Source organism: Microcaecilia unicolor, chromosome 5 (genome assembly GCF_901765095.1).
Source record: "Microcaecilia unicolor chromosome 5, aMicUni1.1, whole genome shotgun sequence".
Taxonomy (NCBI): Eukaryota; Metazoa; Chordata; class Amphibia; order Gymnophiona; family Siphonopidae; genus Microcaecilia; species Microcaecilia unicolor.
The window spans coordinates 139775753-139793208 of record NC_044035.1 but is presented as its reverse complement, the minus strand read 5'-3'; the positions used below and the strand labels follow the sequence as shown (position 1 = coordinate 139793208).

The 17456-nt window shown below is 39.9% G+C and overlaps 1 protein-coding gene across 1 annotated transcript in view; it reads right to left on the bottom strand.

The window, feature by feature from the left end:
• The window catches only part of GRID1 (glutamate ionotropic receptor delta type subunit 1), a 1935592-nt gene that overhangs the window by 199084 nt on the left and 1719052 nt on the right, over positions 1–17456 (bottom strand). The window contains exon 12 of the mRNA XM_030203368.1: positions 15184–15322. Within this exon, the coding sequence (XP_030059228.1) occupies positions 15184–15322 (139 nt within the window). The remainder of the gene's footprint in view (positions 1–15183; positions 15323–17456) is intronic.

Here is a 17456-nt window from a genome sequence, read left to right as displayed (position 1 = left end):
ACCCACATAAGACACTAATGCAGGTCCAGGCTGAATATTGGCTAGGACCCACATAAAAAAACAGGCCTCGATACCTACTCCCACCCCCCCCCCCCCCAAGGGCTATCCCAGCCCTCATCCATCTGTGGTACCTGAAGTACTCGTGGTACTTGAAGTACTGCTAGAGATCGTGGCAGCCATTGTGGAGTGCAGGCTGGTGCCAGGTAGGAGACAGCAGGCATTGCTCCTACCCGAGTTCCCCCTAGACCATAAGAGTCTTCTCCAGGTAAGCCTAGGAGGGCCTACAGAAGTGGGAGAGGGCTGGGACTGGAGCAACCTTGTATCTTTTTGGGTGATGGGAAGGGGGATCATGAGAAGGGTGCCCTGCAGACCCTATCTGAGTTTATCTGAGCACCAGCTGATATTCAGACCAGTGCCAGGTTGAACTTGGCACATAAAGGCCCCCTTTTAGTAAGGTGCGCTCACATTTTAAATATTTATACACAGGAGGTTTTTAGGCTGGTGAAGAAGCCCAATCGGCAAATTGATAAAGCAAAAAATTAGCCGAGCATCTGAAGCCTTTTTCCTCCTTGTAATAAGAGACAAATCAAGTATAGCAATAAGAAAGCAAAAATAATAACTTGTTTCAATTAAACCTGAACAATGAAAGCTGACAATCAAAGAGAATCAAATGATAGTGATTTTAAAATTTTGTATTTCAAAAAGAACAATATTTCTGCAAATCATAGACGCAACATTCTAAGTACATATAAATGAAAATGCCTATGATGAATAGGACATGTTGAGAAGCAGGTGAGCCTCATTCAACCTTGATGTTACTCAGAGCAAGAACTGTAATAAAACATTTGCAAAATGTAAGATCATTTTGATTGCCAAGTTATAAACATGTCTCGATAAGCATATTTTGGTTTACAATAATTTTCAGTTTCAACTTGTTCATTAAGGTAAAGGGAACTGAGAACTGCTGAGCCTAATAAAGGAGCCCTTTTACTACACTGTGTTAAGTGCTAACATGCATTTAGTGGCCTAACAGGGGTCTACCGTGCGGTACAAGGGCACTGCCCTGGGATGCACTGAGGTGTCCAACGGTAGTTTGACCATCAGTATGTGCTACTCCCACAGTAAAAAAAAAATATTTTTTATTTTTTGCTGCGGGAGGCATGTCTGGGGGTGGAAAGCAGGCATGCCTGTACTAATCAGGTAGGGCGGGCACATTACCATGAGCTGACCAATTAGTGCAGGAGTAGTACAGGAGCCCTTACTGTCTCCTAAATAGGTGGCGGTAAGGGCTCCTGGCATTTATGGCCATACACTAATGGGGAAATTAGCATGTGGCCTTTAAAAAACAAAAATGACCACTGCCATTTTTCAGTTGCACTAGAAAGTGGCTGGAGTTTGCAGCAAACCAAACGCTAATCACAGCTTGGTAAAAGGACCCCTTAATGCAGAAAAATTAAATTGCACATGCAAATTGGGCATGCACCCAAATTTGAGAACACATTTTTTTGTGTTTTTTATAGAATTTGGGGGTTTGAGTGTAAGTTTTATACTTGCTCATTTTTGGTAAATGTCTGTAACATTCCTAGTGATAGAAATGATGTACTTGCAAAACTAGACCCCTCCCCCCAACCTTCCACATACACACATACAGTACATACACCACTGCTGGCTTGGCTGTGTTTGCAGACAGACTTATTGATATATTGTATCCCTGAGAGACAGCTGATGGCACGGCTATCACAGGTCAATAATGTATTCTATGGCTCTGAGTCCAGCTAGCCCTAAACTCCTAATTGCACACTCATTATCAGCCTATTTACCCCTGTTTGGCCTCTTCAAACCTTTCCATTCTCAAAATAGCACTATCACAATTGTTCCTGTCCTTCCAAACAACTACTTTCCAAAGTCTTTTTTTCCAGCCTATAAATAAGTGAAATGAAGCCCATAATAAGTACGTACTGTATTTAGGGCAAAAGTTATTGAAAATGAAAACTGAGAACCAGACTGATATAAAAGCAGACATATTACACTGTAATTTACTCTTAAAACATAACCTTTATCATGAAATCCTTTGAGTGTCTTTCTAAGAGCCTATATTGGAATTTTAATATGGCGTTGATTTGGTATTCATATATTTTGGCTTTGTCTATTTTTTTTTTTTTACTGTATTGATTTTGAAATACTATTAAAATGATTTTTTGTTTAAAAATTAAGGTTATGCAAAAGTGGATATAGTAATTTATAGTATAGTCTTTTTCTGCAAATGAACCTCAACCAGTGATAAATATGAAGGGACTAAACAATAGAAATATCTATGTGCAATCACTAAAAGCTTAAAATCAAATTGATATTGTATTGACAACTAATGATGCTTTATAAACAAAGGTGTAACTTGGAAGAGTGGTAGCATGAGTGTTGTCGGTGTTACCTGCATCTTCTCTCACTGGCATTTGTATCTTTTTCCTCACCTCCTCACCTGTCCAGCAGAGTTTGGAGTAGAATGCCATTAAGCTACCATAGAGTGCGTTTAGTGGAGGCCTTCAGGGCCGCCGAGAGCAAGGGCCGGGCCCGGGACAAGGTCACCCCCGGGCCCCCCCACCCGAGGTCGCCGCCCACCTGAAGTCGCCGGGCCCCCCCTCCACCTTCTACTGGGCCCGGAACTAACCTTAAGCCTTCTTCTTTCATTTCGCGCAAGCAGCAGCAGGGCAGACCTCTCCTCCTTCCTTCTGTGCCCCGCCCTCACGGACGTTACGTCAGGCAAAGGCGGGACACAGAAGGAAGGAGTGGCCTGCCCTGCTGCTGCTTGCTTCTTGCGCGAAGTGAAGGAGGAGACTTAAGGTTACTTCCGGAGTGAGGAGAGGAGGAGTGAGGAGGGCGGGCCACACTGCAGCGGCAGCACTGGGCCCCCCCCCCTCTCGGCGGCCCTGGAGGCCTTGCTGCATGTATGGGTGGAGGAGCACCTATCTTATTGGGGTTGGACACATCGTTATCCCCACTGATGGTCAGCCCACCACCTTGTCTGGTACATGCTAGGAATCTGGCTGCGGTTTCTTTGGAGATGGAAGTCACTGAACCAGAGGGCCATATGAGGGAGATCAGACCCAATGGAGGTTCCGTTGTTGTTGAATGTGTTGGAACTGTGCAAGAGCTAGTAGTACACATGGTGGTGGCTCTGGAGACTGTCTGGAAGGTCCTGCAAAGGTTGGATTCTACAGTTGGAAAATCTACACAAGAAGTGGAAAACCTCTTGAGTAAAATGGATTCTTTAGCCCTTTCAATGGAGATGGTTATGTAGATTCCGAGTCTCAGAAGGCCCTGTGAGGTCTACCATTACCAGTGGCCGAACACCTCAAGGTCGCAGTTCATCTCTGAGCTCAGAGACAATTAAACTGACCTTGTCTCCAAAGATCCAAACTATGGAAAGGAAAGGAAACTAAAAGGATTTTAAGACCCAGTAACCCAGACAGATTGTAAGTAAAAGTTAGTAGTTTTTGATTTTAACCCAATTTGGGGTATAGAAAATGTGGTGTTGTTAACAAATTAGGAGTCCTTTATAAAGGCGCATAGGTGCCTACGTGCGTTAAATTGGCACTACAGCTTGGCTACCACATGCCCTGTGGTAATTCCATTTTTGGCACGCACCCAAAACACGTGATAGAAAATATTTTCGATTTTCTACTCCGGGAGGCCTTTACCCGACAGTAATCAGCAATTGGCATTCTGCACACTTACCGCCCGCTTAGCGAGTGAGACCTTACTGCTAAGTCAATGGGTGGCATTAAGGTCGCAGGTTGGAAATGGACGCATGCTGGTTTTCATTTTGCTGCATGTCCATTTTCCGGCACATTAAAAATACCCTTTTTTCCAGGCATGCTCAGGAAATGGACCAGCATGCGTCTAAAACACCAGCAAAGGCCATTTGGGGGAGTGAGTTAGTAAAAGGGCCCCTAGATTTTTTTGCTGCATAAATATACATTCAAACAAACTAACAATTCAAATTTCTCTAATAGGTGCAGTAGTGTTGCTTAGGAACAGTGAAACCATCAGATAAGTATTGACCAAATGATCTTGCTCTATAGCTATAACTTTCCTTTGTAGTGTATGTCTAAAGAATGGATTCTTTTTGAACTAATTTATGTCTTTCAGGTGAGAACACCCAGAACCAGTCTCTAGAACAGGTAAGTTTGATTAAAGTCATTGACTTCTCAATGTCCTTTCCTTAGCTGTGCATGGAAGTGCAGACTTATCTTTACTTTGGTCTTTCTTGGAGTTTCTTTCTTCTCCTTGAACATTGGAGCTCAGGTTCATTTCTTCCAATTCAGGAACCTACTGCCTCACACTTTAAAGAAAATCAACAAAAAAGATTTTCTTCTTGTCTAATACCAGGAATAGCTCTAGCTGGTGTACTGGGATAACTGTGGCTTTCTGACAAAATAAATAATAATTTTGCAACCTTGAATAATTGTCCTATTCTTTTTTGTATACCCTGACTAAAGAAGGGCACTCTTCATTGAACGATGCAATCACACTGCCCACAATAACTTGGTCTCTCCAAAAGCATGCAATATCCCACACTAGCACACCAGCAGATAATGCAGAACACACAAGCTGCATTACCTCAGGCCCAACCTTAAGCCTTGGAGACCAGTTTTCCTAGCGGTTTAACTGGGATTAATTTACTTAAACTTATTTCATACAATCATGCGCTTGGTCTCTCTCCCTCAGTCTTAACTGCAAAACTTTTAAACAGCACACAAGTAACAAAAAAGTCAGTTTTAGATTTTTTTTCTCTGCTCAAATCCAACACCTTTCACTTTCAGCTCACTTTACCTTCACTCAGGACTCAGGAACCTGCAGAGAAACTCACTTTCAAACACTTTTTTATCTCAAAAATCCTATCATGCTGTCAGAGCTCCCTCATACACATCCTCACTCTTTGGTGTCTTCAGCCTCTCTCCCCACTCCCAGGCAAACTGTTGCTAAGGGAGATGGTGACTCTGAGTCACCAGCTGACCTCTGCTAGCCAATCAGGTCTCAGAACAAAGGATGTTTGCAGCATGGACCCTAATTAGCATTTTTCACAGTTTCCATTTTGAAAAATAATTTATCCATAGAAAATAATAAAAAGTTATATTTTTAGAAACAATTCCATAAAAATTACTATGCAATTTGATCAAAATATCTTATATTAGTGCCGTTGAACTACACATACAGTACATTTTTCATAAATTTAAACACACACTTAGTGCCGTTTACTAAGTTGTGTTATAGCCACATTAGCGTCTTTAATGCACATTAACCATGTACATACTGTATGTTAAACGTATATGTGCCTACAATATCCCTATAGGCGCCTACATGGTTAGCATGCATGGTAATTGTAGCTGTGTTAAAACGCAAACACACCTTAGTAAACAGGGCCCTTAAAGACATTTACATATTTTTGGCATAAATCTCTATCAAAACTCCTCTAAAACCAGAGACATTCACTCTAATAAAATTCTCCATCGCCCCAAGCAAACCCTTGAGCACCTGGTCAAATAAAAACAAATCCAAAGCTCAGAACTGGCCCAAACTAAAACCTTCTCATTTAATCACAAAAATAATTTTTTCAAAAAGGTTCAAAGTACTAGGCCACCTAAAGAGGTTCTGAGGGACCCAAAACTACCATTAGAATCCCTCAAAAAATAACCCCTTAAGTGCCAGCCAAACGGGACCAAAAAATGCATTTTAAAAAATAAACTAAGCAAATTCTTGGACCACCAGACCCCTTACCTGGTCCCCAGAAGGGTCATCACTCCACCACTGGTTCAGGTCCTGGTGGTCTTCCGTGGTCGCGGCAAACCACCACAATTTACATTGGTAGCTGCAGAACTCCTGTTGGAGCACCTCAATGATCAAGGCCCTGGCTTCATTTCGGGCCTAGTGCCAGTCCAGGAGTGCTACCATGCATGTGTTCTTATAATACATTTCAAGATGCAGCCAAGAAAATGAGGCTCATTGACGATGAAGCTCTGTGGGAGAACACCTTAGACGATGCACTCACATGCAGCATGCCACAGCAAATCAGACACCTTTTTGCATACATTTGTGTTTTTGCTGTACCATCAAATGCTTTCCAAATTTTCCAAAAATACAAATTTAATATGACACAAGATTTTCAACACATCCATGGTTGCAAAGGTGATTGCTCGATTTGTGAACAATTGTGCCTTCAGAAAATCCAAGCCGTTCTGACTACACATGGCAAAAAACTTGAACACTTTGGTTTACCAACAGTCATCCACAGAATAGAAGATCCTAAACTTGCCTTCAATGTTAGAGATGAAAAGCAGAAAGCTGAACAAATGGTAGAAAAACTAAATAATGAGCAAAAGGAAGCATTTCATACTATACATTCTGCCTGCAATACAAAAAACATAACCCACACATGGGGAACTGAGTTTGATTCCCACTGCAGCTCGCCTAGTGGTTAGTGCAGTGGACTTTGATCCTGGGGAACTAAGTTTGATTCCCACTGCAGCTCCTTGTGACTCTGGGCACGTCACTTAACCCTCCATTGCCCCTGGTACAAAATAAGTACCTGAATATATGTAAACCACTTTGAATGTAGTTGCAAAAACCCCAGAAAGGTGGTATATCAAGTCCCATTTCCCTTTCCCCTTAACCCTCCATTGCCCCTGGTACAGAATAAGTACCTGAATATATGTAAACCGCTTTGAATGTAGTTGCAAAAAAAAAAAAAAACCTCAGAAAGGCGATATATCAAGTCTCATTTCCCTTTCCCTTCCTCCCTTTCTTCCTAGACGGTCCTGCTAGAAGTGGAAAAATGTATACGTATAATACTATCCTGAGCTCCATCCGAGGAGATGGAGTAATTGCACTACCTGTTGCTTCTACAGAAATTGCTGCAAATCTCCTTCCAGGAGGACGAACTTATCATTCTCAGTTTAAGTTACCTGTTCCTCTACTGGAAACGTCAACATCAAGTATCAGATTAACATCAAATGATGCTTCCATCATTAGAGATGCTAAAATCCTTATTTAGGATGTCAACTATGGCACCCAGTATGGCACTTACTGCTGTAGATAGAATCCTCAAAGACATCATGAACAATCAGAAACCATTTGGCGGGATATATATATATATATATATATATATATATATATATATATATATATATATATATATATATATATATATATATATATATATATATATATATATTTCTCATTAAGATATTGTCAAAGGAACTAAGGGTGATAAGTACATAAGTAATGCCATACTGGGAAAAGACCAAAGGCCCATCAAGCCCAGCATCCTGTCCCCGACAGCGGCCAATCCAGGTCAAGGGCACCTGGCAGCTTCCCAAACGTACAAACATTCTATACATGTTATTCCCAAAATTGTGGATTTTTCCCAAGTCTATTTAGTAGCGGTCTATGGACTTGTCCTTTAGGAAACCGTCCAAACCCTTTTTAAACTCTGCCAAGCTAACCGCCTTCACCACGTTCTCCGGCAACGAATTCCAGAGTTTAATTACGCGTTGGGTGAAGAAATATTTTCTCCTATTTGTTTTAAATGTACCACACGAGATCGAGCAATGTGATGTCTGAATGTTCAAATAAACTGATTCAACATCAGTGTTTGTTGTGAAAACCTAAAATAGATTCAAGTTAAGGATGGTCAAGAAGATGGATTTTAAGCTAGATGTGCTTAGTCACCCCACCAGCCTACATCTTCCTTTGCTATTATTTATAATATTCAACTGCATCTTAATCTTAATTCTTTAGGAATCCATACCTGAAAGAGTATTCCTCTGATTATGTCACACATTAAAACTAAACATAAGAGGTGTCTAAGGAGCACCCAAGAATATCTAACTGAAATGTACTGTATCCTGTCATCTCGCCCCCCCCTCCACACTTCCCCATCTTTAGCTAAATCTTTAACTACATTATTACTTTTAAACAAGCAGTCAAACCAATGATAAGTTTACATGTTCCTCAACTCAATTAGCACCTCCCCCTGCTGATGTAGAGAGCATGCTTATTAAAATAAAAAAAAGTCACAGGTGTATTAAGTTATTCCAGTAAAAATGACCTATAGCATTTTTTTATTTTTATTTTTTGCTGAGTTTGTCCCTTGCAGATATTTTGAATGTATGGTCATTTGTCTAAGTGTTAATTAATGCTGGAACAGGTACATTCACCAGCCTTTTCCCCCCATTGTCACCAAATGGCAAAAATGCTTAGTAGAGCAGTTCAAGAGAGTATACATTCAAGCTGTAGTAATGGTTAAAAAGGACTTGTCTTTGATCCTTTTGAAAAGAGAAAATATGCAATTACTTCAGATTCTGAAGACAGGGTCTGTACAAAAATTTATTGCACACTGTATTTAAGAAAAATAGTTAATTCATGAAAAGCATTCTTTTAACAGTCTGATCTTATAGGCTCTTTCATTAAGCTGTGTTAAGCAGCTAGCATGGGTTTTACCTCATGGTAGATGTTACCATGAACCTGTGCAAATGTTTACTGCAGATTAAAATGAGCAGCATGGGAACAAAGCCAGTATTAGCTACCAAATTCTGGTAAGCAGATCTAGCTGTCACAGCTGCTGTACTATGCTAGTACCATGTGCTGTCACAGCTGCTGATAGTGCGGTTGCACTTACCACCGTTTCAAGAGGAGGCCCTTCTGACAGTCCAGTAGCATGGCAACAGATGCACTTTCGTATGTCCTTTCCATCCCCCTTACACCACCCATCACAAGCCCCATCCACTCGACATCCCTACTCACAACCCCTAACACCCAGGTTCCATCAGTCATATATGTTCATTCCAGAACCCAAGCCCCACTCATTTGTCAATGTAAACCCTTCTACCACCCTCTCCTACCCCAGGGCTTACTCAGAGTGAACCTTAGTGATGTAGTGGGTTGGGATAGGAGTGGACCCCCTCCACTCCCACGTAGTTTGACCCCAGGGATCAATATGGGTGCTATGACCACCAGAGGTAGTTTTTTGGTACTACCACCAGCGTCATCCTCCATATAAGAAGATTGCACATGTGCACACTATCCAGATAGAGTGCATATTCTTTCCAAAAGGGTATGCACTCTTTGCAAACAGTGTGTACTATTATTGGCAAATAAAAAACACAAAGGGTTGTGTTTTCTGCTCATTTTTGATTGTAAATGACATGCAATGACAGACACTTCCTATGCCATTGCAAATGACAGACCATCCTTAATATATATATGGCCTAAGACTCTTTAGTCATATAGAAGACAATTCTGTAAGAGGGCTTTCCCATTTAGGTCTCATATTAATGCAGATAGTGTGCCTTTTTCTATAAGAACACTTAGGTATGCAAGCATTCATATACAATACTAAAATAAACCTGACATCACCGTGCATAAATGTAGACATGCATATTTATGTCAAGTATATGGCTGGTATAAGTTGGTGCACCTAAATGTGACAATTATGAGTGTAACTTACAGTATGCTATCAGCTGCCTGTGTTACTGTTGGAACCATGTATAGCCTGCTCATCCTCCTTCCCTGTGAACATCCTTTTAATAATTACACTGTAAGCTATTGAACTGCACCATAGAACAGTGATCAAGCCATTTATGTGTACAAGTATAGACATACCCACATGATGGCAGTATTCTATAGATGTAATTGTGCAAAATGCACTTAAATTTAGGTGACCTGTTAAATAATGGAGGATGAGGGGAATTTTATAAATGGGAGCCTCTATCATGGAACCTAGGGTTGGGGGGTCGTGATGGGATCAGGGGGATCTTTAGGCGGGTTTGATTGAGGGTCAGGGGGTCTTAATGGGAGGGGTTTGATTGTGGGGTTGGGAGTCATGACAGAAGGGTTACCAGCAACTACACAGCTCCTTTAAGATTGAGCCTGGAAGCTTCTGGCCACAGCCTTGAAGCCCAATGTTCCTGGGCAACTTTGAATAATGCTGCATGCAAAGGTGGCTTGCAAGCAGAATTATTCTTGTACCATAGGGTTCAACAACCTGCGGTACTGAGATGCCACAGGTTACTAAATCTTGAGGTAAATCAATTGCAATAAAAGCTCACTTTTTACCGCACCTTGATAGCTTTCCTTTCCACAGTGGATTAAGCATAAGGAGGTGCATTCTGTTAGCTCACATTTGGGGGCCCTTTTACTAAGCTGTGGCGTGCACTGACATGTGCTTACTACAAAAAAAAAATGGATTGCTGTGGGGCACACTGAGGCATCCTACAGTAAGTTTTGGATGTGAGAACATTATCCAAACACTATAAATTTTAATTTTTTAGTACTGGGGGTGCGTCTGGGGTGGAGAATGGATGTATTCTGCACTAATCAGTTAGCGCAGTTATACTGCTGTGCACTAACCGATTAGTGCATGGTTAGCACGTACACCCTTAGGGCCCTGTTTACAAAAGTATGCTAGTGTTGTTAGCACTCGCTAACCATTTAGACACCTATAGGAATATTACAGGCATCTACATGGTTAGCGTGTGCTAAAAACACCAGTGTGCTTTGTAAACAGGGCCCTTACTAATGGCTCACATGCTAATAGCCACACACTAATAGGAACATTAAGTGGGTGGCCATTAATAATGAAAATAGAAAAATCTGCCTTTTTACTTTGAAACAAACCAAATAAATGTCTAATATCAGGAAAAAGTTTGGAAATGACTCAGAACAGAAACCAAAAAGGTTTCATGTACATTGCTAAAATGTAATTTATATTTATTTGCTTTAAAGTATTCTTATTCCACTGATCTTTGTAATTCTCACTGGATTCCAAAATAACATCCATAGGAATCATTTTACTAAGGTGTGCTAACAATTAACACATGCTTAATGATAAGATTCCCATAGGAATATAATGGGTTTCTTATTATTTAGTACACATTAATTGTTAGTACATCTTAATAAAAGGACTCTATAGTCTTTACATAATAAAGAAATCAATCATTCAACTTCTCAAAAAATCTAATTTGCAAAGCAAAAACCGTTTTCAAAGAGAAATGTGCTGTGATAGTTTCTGAAATTCAGTAAATCATTGACAAGTTGGAGTTCTGTGGGCCTGAAATTTCATTCTCCCAATTTTGCAACTAAAAAATTCTGGTTCCCATTCTACCAGTCCATGCTATCCTAAATGATGGCATCTGTTATAGATCTCTTGCCTTGACACTACTACTACTACTACTTAACATTTCTAGAGCACTACTAGGGTTACGCAGCACTGTACAATTTAACAAAGAGAGACCGTCCCTGCTCAAAGAGCTTACAATCTAATAGACAAGTGAACGGTCGGTCCGATAGGGGCAGTCAAATTGGGGCAGTCTGGATTCACTGAACGGTAAGGGTTAGGTGCCGAACGCAGCATTGAAGAGGTGGGCTTTAAGCAAAGACTTGAAGACGGGCAGGGAGGGGGCTTGGCGTAAGGGCTCAGGAATCCTCATAGGGTAATACAATTTTAAAGTACTGTAGATTTCAAACAAAGAGAAATAAATAACCTCAAACTTTTAAGGAGCATCCAGATAGCTTAAAATTTTACACACCTCTCAACTGAAGCCCAAAGTTGGTTGTAGGAATGTGCATTCATTAATGTACATTCATTTCATTTGGATTCGTAAAATATGTTAGTTCATGCAAATCAATTATACACACAAAATAACATATGTACAATTGTTTTGAGCATGAAAAAAAAGTTCTAGCATGCAATACAAATGAATGTGCAAAATGAACCAAAACTAAATTCTGAAAATTCAAATGGAAAACTGAATTTTCTTTTGGCTGGGCACATTCCTAGTTGGTTGTGGGTTGTTAATATATAATATGCATGTTTATATTATGAATCTTGTTGGACAAACTATGTCTTAGTTGTGGTATACAAGTGTATTAAATAAATAATGATAGAAAGTGGAATATCCAAGGCCATGCTTTTATACAGTGGGGGAAATAAGTATTTGATCCCTTGCTGATTTTGTAAGTTTGCCCACTGACAAAGACATGAGCAGCCCATAATTGAAGGGTAGGTTATTAGTAACAGTGAGAGATAGCACATCACAAATTAAATCCGGAAAATCACATTGTGGAAAGTATATGAATTTATTTGCATTCTGCAGAGGGAAATAAGTATTTGATCCCCCACTAACCAGTAAGAGATCTGGCCCCTACAGACCAGGTAGATGCTCCAAATCAACTCGTTACCTGCATGACAGACAGCTGTCGGCAATGGTCACCTGTATGAAAGACACCTGTCCACAGACTCAGTGAATCAGTCAGACTCTAACCTCTACAAAATGGCCAAGAGCAAGGAGCTGTCTAAGGATGTCAGGGACAAGATCATACACCTGCACAAGGCTGGAATGGGCTACAAAACCATCAGTAAGACGCTGGGCGAGAAGGAGACAACTGTTGGTGCCATAGTAAGAAAATGGAAGAAGTACAAAATGACTGTCAATCGACAAAGATCTGGGGCTCCACGCAAAATCTCACCTCGTGGGGTATCCTTGATCATGAGGAAGGTTAGAAATCAGCCTACAACTACAAGGGGGGAACTTGTCAATGATCTCAAGGCAGCTGGGACCACTGTCACCACGAAAACCATTGGTAACACATTACGACATAACGGATTGCAATCCTGCAGTGCCCGCAAGGTCCCCCTGCTCCGGAAGGCACATGTGACGGCCCGTCTGAAGTTTGCCAGTGAACACCTGGATGATGCCGAGAGTGATTGGGAGAAGGTGCTGTGGTCAGATGAGACAAAAATTGAGCTCTTTGGCATGAACTCAACTCGCCGTGTTTGGAGGAAGAGAAATGCTGCCTATGACCCAAAGAACACCGTCCCCACTGTCAAGCATGGAGGTGGAAATGTTATGTTTTGGGGGTGTTTCTCTGCTAAGGGCACAGGACTACTTCACCGCATCAATGGGAGAATGGATGGGGCCATGTACCGTACAATTCTGAGTGACAACCTCCTTCCCTCCGCCAGGGCCTTAAAAATGGGTCGTGGCTGGGTCTTCCAGCACGACAATGACCCAAAACATACAGCCAAGGCAACAAAGGAGTGGCTCAGGAAGAAGCACATTAGGGTCATGGAGTGGCCTAGCCAGTCACCAGACCTTAATCCCATTGAAAACTTATGGAGGGAGCTGAAGCTGCGAGTTGCCAAGCGACAGCCCAGAACTCTTAATGATTTAGAGATGATCTGCAAAGAGGAGTGGACCAAAATTCCTCCTGACATGTGTGCAAACCTCATCATCAACTACAGAAGACGTCTGACCGCTGTGCTTGCCAACAAGGGTTTTGCCACCAAGTATTAGGTCTTGTTTGCCAGAGGGATCAAATACTTATTTCCCTCTGCAGAATGCAAATAAATTCATATACTTTCCACAATGTGATTTTCCGGATTTAATTTGTGATGTGCTATCTCTCACTGTTACCAATAACCTACCCTTCAATTATGGGCTGCTCATGTCTTTGTCAGTGGGCAAACTTACAAAATCAGCAAGGGATCAAATACTTATTTCCCCCACTGTAGATAACCAATAACTCAGTTTTTCCCAAACTAAGACTTGGATCATCTGTTGTAAGCCAAGAAAAATCCGTTACAGGTAAAAACAGCATATTAACTTCTGCATAGATAAAAAGTAGATTTAAAGTGCATCATAAAGTGGGAACAGATGACAATTAAACAGCATTTCCAAGACAGCAGACATGTGATGGACCTGTCTTGCCATAGTAAACAAAGACCACAATAAATTGTTATATTCCCCTCATACCGGTACAAATTAGCCAAGTGAAGTTCATAGAACCAGTCTGCAACATTCCAGCCTCTGAAGTAAAATTAGGGATATACATTTGCTTAAATATTAATGGTAAAACACAACAAATAGGAACATTTTCAATTTCAGTACTGTTATATGAACCAGCAGGAAACTGAAAGAAAGCATGAGCATTACATCTTTAGTATTCAGAAAGAGAAACAGGATAAAAAGTTGCTGGCTTCAGAAAATTACTTTGCTGAAGTCAAAAACTTGTAACAAACAACAGTGAAAGTATTCAAAGATCACAGACAGAGCTCTGATACAGAGGGATGAGTAGTAGATGCACTGATTCTGTCTCAGTTTTATAAAATGACTTTTCTTTAGAAATAAAATTCCTTTAGGCTCTGCAGGTGTGGATCCAGAGCTATATAGTGTGAGAGAATAGCATAGTGTGAGGGAATAGAAATTCAAAGAGGCATAGGAAGGCAATTATTGTTCTGGCTCGGGGTCTGAGAAAAGTCAGCATCAAAAAATCTCTTAGCTGGTATGGGTCTAGACAGCCTGCATAATCAAGTTATAAAAACATACAGAAAAGGAACCTAAAATACACAGGCAGGGTAGATACCTAGAGGCAATCAGAATATCATCTATTACTACTTCTGGTTCTTTATGTTTTGATTTTGCCTAATTCTTAATTCTAGCCTTTAAAGGGTTATTAAAAATTTACTCCATTGGGTTATGTGACCCATATGGAAGTGTACTTAGGGACATAATTTGAATACAGTGTATGTAGAGCTGTGAACAGCATCCATATTTTATAACATACACATATGCATGTACTTTTTCCATGTACACGCAGTTACTACTGAGTATGTGTAAATGTGCACATATTCTTTTTACCTGTGGTTTCTGCAGGAATTGTGTTGGTATTTTATAAAGACACCGTAAGGGAGTGAATAGTGCAGCGGCAGGAGTCCCTGAAAACATTCCCTCACTGATATAGCAGTTAAGCCACCTTATGGCAGGTGCTGCTAACCTTGAGAAAACAAACCTCCGCAATGGTAGAACCAGGAGAAAGGCACAGCGAAGGTGACACGATGGATGATGTCAGTGAAACTAATACTGGACTCAGAAAAAGTTCACAGCAAGAGTTTATTGATAAAGACTGGACTCTTGAATTTTCCGTTGTTGAAATCTTGATTATGTCCATTTCAGTGCTGTGTTTTGTTTATTTGTTTTTACAATTTCTCTATACAATGATATTATGAGATTTCTAGAGAATGCTAGATTTGCTGAGATGGCTAATAAAATCATATTCTTAGAACCCGATTGATATTTTATTCCAGAATATAAAGATACAACCTTAATGTGAATAACATATCCTTCTTACCTTACAGGGTTGTCCATTCTGGATACTGTAAGAAATGCTGCTAGATTTGCCGTGTAGGATGAACACACAATAAGGGTAAAGAGCCACCAACTCCCCATCACTATTCGCATGGCTACAGAATTTGTAGTTGATTCACCACCTATTAATAAAATCACATGTGTTGAACTCTTTTTAGTTTATCATAGAAATAATCACAGTCTCACTAGAAAAAGGCTAAAGTTCACATGTCAATACAAGATGAGCTAGAATTTGATAATTTGTGCAATATTCTTTGTTAGCTTTTACTGTGAGTACAGTTCTTAAATGAAAAGCCGTTGTAACTGTGCAGTGCTCTATATTTCCAACTTGAAAATGAGTAAAAGTAATACTCATCCAGTATCATTAGTTAGGGATTTTTTTTCATTCTTGAATTGCTTTTTTTTCCCCTCCTGAACCCTTGGAAGCAGTAATGATTTAGAACAGTTGAATGAAAAGGAATATTGGTTATTCTTGCAGCAGTATTTGCCAGGATGCAAAGGATTGGTGTATAAGTCAATATAATGTGACCAGGTGGTGGAACACTCTACATAAAGACATTCATTTGAGAGTTGTTATGAACAATTCTGAAAATAAAACTGAAAACTTTATCTGTTTCAGAAATATCTATGGTTGCTGATAATCCTGTTTTGCATTTTTACTTCTATAATTGCTTTATTGTAACCTCACCCAATTGTTCATTATACTATCTTAATTCTGATGTTACATGCCCAATATTAATATAACTCCTGTAAGCCACAAAGAACTAGATTTGATATCTGGATGATTGAGAGATATACATTCAATAAAATGTCACTGTTTGTTGCTCTGTACCAAGTTTTCTTAATCTTCTTGTTCTGGCTTGATACAAAGCTCATAAGCATGATGTTTAAAAAAAAAAAAAATGTAGGTGTGAGCCAGGAAAATCAGGAGTTCAAATGTTGCTTCTCCCACTGATATTATCTGTGACCTTTGCCAAGACACTTCACTTTTCATATTTGGACAGGGAAATAAATAGTACACTTCAATATAACTCAAACCAACAGGAGTAGAGGCTAACCAACAGACAAAGCCAACTCGGGAGAAAATGCTTGGAAAACGCTTTATTAATTGCTTGAGTAAAGGACCCAACATGGTCCATGTTTCTGCGTGACAAGACGCCTGCTTCAGGGGTCACGAATAGTGTTCTAAAAAAAACATACAAATGTGATTTGATTTGGAAAAGGCAAATAATAAAACTACAATCCAAAATCTGATCTAGTAAGGATTAACTGACTATGTTGAACATAGTATAACTTGAAACTTTCTTGCTAATTTTATTAGCCTCCTTCTCTTACCATGCCTCTCCTTACAGAACATATAAATTAATGGTGAAAACCACAAGGCTTACAGATTCCCCCCGATTCAATATATGGTGCTCAAAATTGCACGGAAACATTTGAGCATGTGCCCAGTTTCCACATGCAATTTAATTGAATAATGAACCAATTAGTGCTAATCATTAATTATCACTGCTAATTTGTAACAATTAGAATTTATGTACACATCTTGCTAGGTGTAGTCAATAAAGATACGTGTGTACATTCTACTGCACAGAGCTGAAAAGGAAGCACGGCCACGGGAGGGACATGTGCGGATCATGGGCATTTCAAGAATTTGAATGCACTGCTATACAAAATACCTGATCAGCGCCTAATTTAGGTACTGGAATTTATACCAGGTTTCAGTTGATGTAAATCCTCACATCTAAAAGTTAGGCATGGATCCCAGTACTAGGCGATATTCTATAAACAATGCCCAAATCAGAATGCCGTGTTCATTTTTTTCAGTACCGATTTTTTGGTGCCATATATAGAGTTTTGTCCAGCATGGTTAATCTGTATATTTTACTGTGCCTGAAAACCATGCTCTTTGGGAACTCAGAAACATCAGCATTATTAATCCTCTAGTGAATTCATGACCTAAATATCCTATAATCAACTAAAATTAAGATATTCTATAGCTCTTGTAGAATTAATTGCATTAACCCAGTGATATCAGATTCATTAGCCTCTAATGGCCATCTTCCATCTTGTTCCAATGTTTTGTATAAATAGCAAAATGTCTGCCCTTTTCATTCCATTCAGAATTATTCTTGTTTTCTGTTCATCTTTTGTTCACCAGTACCACTTGCTACTGATTATTATGGCAGTCATTTTAGAAGCACTGAATATGGATATCCCAGCACATCATCCAAATCTCCAAAATGTCTAAAGAGC